The 5,253-nt window shown below is 42.1% G+C and overlaps 1 protein-coding gene across 1 annotated transcript; it reads right to left on the bottom strand.

Moving 5' to 3' along the window:
- Window positions 1-2,970: 2,970 nt before the first annotated feature.
- LOC131229380 (caffeoyl-CoA O-methyltransferase) lies at window positions 2,971-4,986 on the bottom strand. Its single transcript, XM_058225322.1, has 5 exons — window positions 4,796-4,986; window positions 4,169-4,248; window positions 3,798-3,942; window positions 3,571-3,702; window positions 2,971-3,482 (listed from the first exon to the last, which is right to left on the bottom strand). Exons 1-5 carry the CDS (start codon window positions 4,913-4,915, stop codon window positions 3,189-3,191), a joined length of 771 nt encoding a protein of 256 aa, XP_058081305.1. The 5' UTR covers window positions 4,916-4,986; the 3' UTR covers window positions 2,971-3,188.
- Between the last annotated feature and the right edge of the window lie 267 nt (window positions 4,987-5,253).

Below are 5,253 nucleotides of genomic sequence, written 5' to 3'. Positions count from 1 at the left end.
CCCCATGAAATGAACGGTTTTGATCATTAAAAATTAGCAGGATCCAACGGATAATGTATCAACGTATCAGATTCATTACGCTGGGATGTATTGTAGGCTTTGGGCCTCTGGCAAACCTCCTGCTAAAGTCGAGGACATTCTCGAATATGCGAGTCCGCTAAAAAGTGCGATCGGACGCGGTCCGGGCGCGGATTACCTGCTGACAGGTCTACTGAAGTCACAACAGCAAGTTTAATGGCCTATTATGATGTATGTTTTGTATCCACACTTTTTATCAGCTTGAAGAGACCATTTTAAGGTAATAACCAAAGAACGAGCTTAAATCTAAAGCTCCATTGAAACCCAGCACAAAAAATAGTGAGATAGTAACACCCATAGTTAAAAACTTCTAAAAGCTACTAAAGTTCTAGATCAAGCTGATATTTGTGTTTTCCCTTATTTTCTTATTTCTTATTTTTATTAACTTTTAAATAGGTTGGATTTCAAATAAACAATACGATGGATCTACGGATAGTTTCATCAGTGGGAATCACTCTCGTCACCAATTTCTTTGGTGGGATCCATTATAAAGTTTTATTTGCTTTATTCTTTGCTTCATACTTTCAAATAATATTTAAAACTAGGCAAATGGAATAGATATAACAGGTACTTCTTAGTGGAGCGTACAAAATTTGATAACGTCACTTCAGTAGCCAAGTCACTGTTCAACTTGTCCGTACTTAATCCGCGTCCCGCTTGTCCGGAAGGGGATTGGCTACGTGTGTAGTGCGAAGATGAGCGCAGACACTCCTCGAGGTACGAGTTGTGCCAACGTTATAAGGAGATCAAAGTTAAATAGCCCCAAAATAATGTATTTATTATATCCGCACCTTTTTTCCATTCTTCATGAACGCTTCGGAGCAATACATAAGAAGTAAATCTTATTCAAAGCTTAAATGATTTATTTTTCATCCAATATGTTAATAAGGTCACAAATACATGGATGAAGAGAATAAACAAATTTCATATTGATCCAAAACTTCTATTATCCAAAAGGGTTTCAATGGTAGATGTTCAATCCCTCGCTGCTTTTTTCAGTGTGGTCCAACTGATCTTTAGATCTGTCTTAGTTTTCAGAACAAGCCTTAATACGAGCTTGCCAAATGAATGGACGGTTTGGATATAACACATACCTCATAATGAGATATACGGAACTTGCTGACGTCAATACACAGGCTACGTAGCTGGGGCGTGGTACACCAGCCAATCTGCTTCCCGCATGCGGCATGTCCCGAGCTCGGCACGGGTAGGTATCTGAGGGGCCACTGCAATGTACGGGATTTATCCACACCGTCCTTCCATTTTGTCCTTATCATTTTAGGGTATAAACCCAAAAATATTGGCAGATCCAAGGCTTAGATGGAGGAAACCTTGGTGATTGAATGCCCACCGTGGAAAACTTCTTCGGAGCAACAGAAGTTTTGGATGAAGTTTTCCTTTCATCCAGGTTCACGTGACCTTATGAAAAGGTTGGATGGAAAATAAAATTCACGGTCGGCCATAGAAGGTTTCATGTGGTGTGGTCCATTTGTGGTTCTGCCTCACTGTGCTTCTACCCTAAAATGATATGGAAAAATGGATGGACGGTGTGGATAAAATCCATACATTACGGTGGACCCAATCCGCGTCCAGTGCGTTCCAGCCCCTTATTTGCGCGAGGGACGCGGATTTCCTTGGAAAGCTTTTTCGCACGAAGTTCCTACTCAAGGATGCTGAGTGGAGCCCACCTAGATGTGTGTGAGAAATCTACCATGTCCGTCCGTTTTTCGAGCTCATCTTAGGAAGTTCAACCCAAAATGAGATGTATCTAAGACTTAAGTGGGCCACACAAGAGAAAATAGTGGTAATTCAACCTGGTACCGTTTAAGCATTCCTGTGGCCATAAAAGTTTTGTATCAGGCTATCTTTATGGTATTGTCATTTCATCCCATTGGGAATGACGTTATAAACGTTTTGGATAGCATATAAACATCAAGGTGTAGCCTGGAAAGGTTTCAACGGTAGGAATTTCTTTTCCCAATTTTCAAACTCGTGTGACCCACTTGAGTTTTTCATCCAGCCCATTTTTCGCCTCACATCCTAAAACGATCTCTCAAAACAGATGAACGGAATTGATTTCTCACATACATTACAGTGGACCCCACTATGCATCCTTGCGCAGGAACTTCCTGTGAAAGGGAGACGGATTGGCTACTCCCCCTGACACCAGCCTGGTGGCTGGTGGTCGGTGGTCTGTGGGTCCCACCATGACTTATGCTTTTCATCCATTCCATTCTTCCATTTTTAAAGATTATTTTAGGGTTTGAACCCAGAAATTAGAGGGATAGAAATCTCACTTGGACCACACCAAAGAAAAACAATAGTGATTGGATATCCACCATTAAAATCCTCCTAGGACCCACTGTACTGTTTATATGACATCCAATATTTTGATTAGGTCATACATACTCAGATGAAGGGAAAAAAATATATCAGCTTGATCCAAAACTTTTATGGTCCCCAAAAAGTTTTTAATGATCTACGTTCATTCAAAACTGTTTCCTTAATGTGGTCCACTTGAGATTTTTATATAATTTGTTTTTGGTATCATACTATAAAATGATACATAAAAATAGATGGATGGCATGGATGTAACACATAAATCATGGTGGGGCCCACGGAGCACCGACCATCAGCCATTGGCTGGTTGAAGGGGAGTAGCCAATCCGTTTCCCTGCGAAAGGCTTTTCCAGGAAATCCGCGTCCACGCGCGAGTAAGATTTGCATGGCTGCATGCACTTCTCCTCTTCCTATGAATATAGACCGTTGACAGAAGTGGAATCCATCAATGAAGACTAGGATCAGTAGCTCATGAAACATCCATGTTATGGCCCATCAGATCAACATAAGGATCATCCAACAATGGGTCCCACTTGGAAAGAATCACAACCGTTGACATAACATCTTATAAATCCTTGATTATTTTTCCTTCACATAATCATAGCTTCTCAGTTTCTCACAACATTCTCTCTCTGATACACACATGCGTACATATTATCAAAGAAGAATGTAACAGAAAAGGGAAATATCAAAAGAAAATAAGGTAAAAGAAGACAAACACATCCATTGGATACAGATCAATGGAACTTTAATTCCAATTTAAAAAAATTTCAATTGAGGCGCCTGCATAGTGTGATGCCATCACCAACAGGGAGCTGACAGATCTCGATCCTTGGATCAGCAGCCAACGCCTTGTTCAGCTCCAAAACAAAGTCCCTGTAATACCGAACGTACTTGCGAAGAGGAGCATCTGGTGGGGCCACCACCGATCCATTCCACAGGGTATTATCGTAACCAATCACACCACCCACTTTCACCAGATCGATCAGGCGCTTATGGTAATTCAGATAATTGTCCTTGTCTGCATCTACGAATATGAAATCGTATGATCCGTGGTATTTCTTCTGCAACATATATACAGATTAACAGTAAATATTTTTGAATTTTGAATTATGGTTTTAGAGAATTTTAATATAAGGTTTGATATCTTACATCCTCAAGCATTTGATCAAGAACCGGGAGTGCGGGGCCCTCACGGAATTCGATCTTGTGGGCTACTCCAGCCTTTTGGATAACGGGTAGGCCGAGTTCGTAGTTCTCGCGGTTGATGTCCATAGCCAAGATCTGAAATAAAAAACCATCATTAAAATCTGAATCAGATCAGTCCACTCATCAAGGAATCGCTGTGCACTTTTCAAATGGAAATTAGGGATTACTACCTTCCCGTCGTCTGGCAAAGCGAGGGCGGTGGCGAGGAGAGAATATCCAGTGTAGACACCAATCTCCATCGTGTTCTTGGCGTTGATAAGCTTGAGTAGCATATTCAAGAATTGCCCTTCATCAGCTGAAGTGGTCATGATATTCCTGTGTTTCCAGCAATCCATGAATCAAGCACGTTTCATTTTCGAGGGGGCATGTAGGATCCAGGTCGTTCATCACATGGGACCCATGAGCCAAACATGTACGAATTTCTTTTACACGTGTGTGGCCCACCTGGTGAATGCAATATCATCATCTTCACGGTGGATCCCACTAGATGAATGGCCCACGTTTCAAGTTCCCCTTGTGAGAGAAAAAAGCTCTTTCTTACCATGGATGCTTGGCGGTCAGATCGCGAAGCTCTTTCATGGACTCTGGCTCTCGAGGGTAGACGCTCGTCTCCAATATATACTGAGAGATGTAAGAAGATAGAGAAAGATGTAAGAAGATTTTCCATGCAAGATAATGGAGCAGAATCGTCTACTACATCTGTTTCTTCATGGAGCTGGGGCGTTAAGCACCCAAATTCTGTGGGGGCCACCATAATGTATATGGCCGGTGGGAAACATATTTGAACGGTGCATACAAGAGGTCAACCAGATTAAAAAAAAAAAAAAGTCCTATGAGCCAGGGGAACAATGTAAAATTGCTCCTGAAATCTCTTAAGTTCGTGTGGTATGGCCTATACGAGTTTTGTTTCTGGTTGATTTTTGTATATTCACTTGATCCACACCTGATTAACGAGTTTGATGAAAAATACCCCACACACCGACCTATGCTTGGCATCCTATCCCCCATTGTTGGCCTTGGTGTGGCCCACCTGAGTTGTGGGTCTCTGAATGATTTTTATTCCCTGGGCCTAGAAATTGAGGACAGAACGTGATAGACGAAGTATATTTCACATGTGCCACCGGTGGACCCCACAGTTCCACGTAGATGGATGGATGGAAAGAGATACCTGATAAAGGTCATCGCTCTGCAAGAGGCTCTTGTGGCCCACTTCCTGATGCCGGAATATCTGATTCTTCTGTTCTCCTTCTTGGGTTTTCTGCTCAGCATTCGCACCGTTGGTTGCCATTGCTCTTTTCTTTTCTTTATCTTCTTTGAAACTCGACTCGAAATCTCTTTTCCGCGCTGAGATTGGAAGAGGAAAAGGAGGGTATTTATAGAAGAAAATGGTTGGGTAGAGCACTTGGAAAATTTCAAGGATGATATGATGTGTGGGGCCAGCGGCTAGTCGGGCGGGAGTTGGTGGGAAAGGGATTTGGCTACTCCCCCTGCCACCAGCCATTGCCTGATGGTCGGTGCTCTGTGGGCTCACCATGATGTATCTGTTTCATCCATGCCGTCCATCTATTTTTATAGATCATTTTAACATACCAAATAAAAAATGAGATATATCTCAATCTCAAGTGG

This window comes from Magnolia sinica, chromosome 16, assembly GCF_029962835.1.
Source record: "Magnolia sinica isolate HGM2019 chromosome 16, MsV1, whole genome shotgun sequence".
Taxonomy (NCBI): domain Eukaryota; kingdom Viridiplantae; phylum Streptophyta; class Magnoliopsida; order Magnoliales; family Magnoliaceae; genus Magnolia; species Magnolia sinica.
The sequence above is the reverse complement of the archived record's forward strand: the minus strand, read 5'-3'. Positions and strand labels throughout refer to the sequence as shown.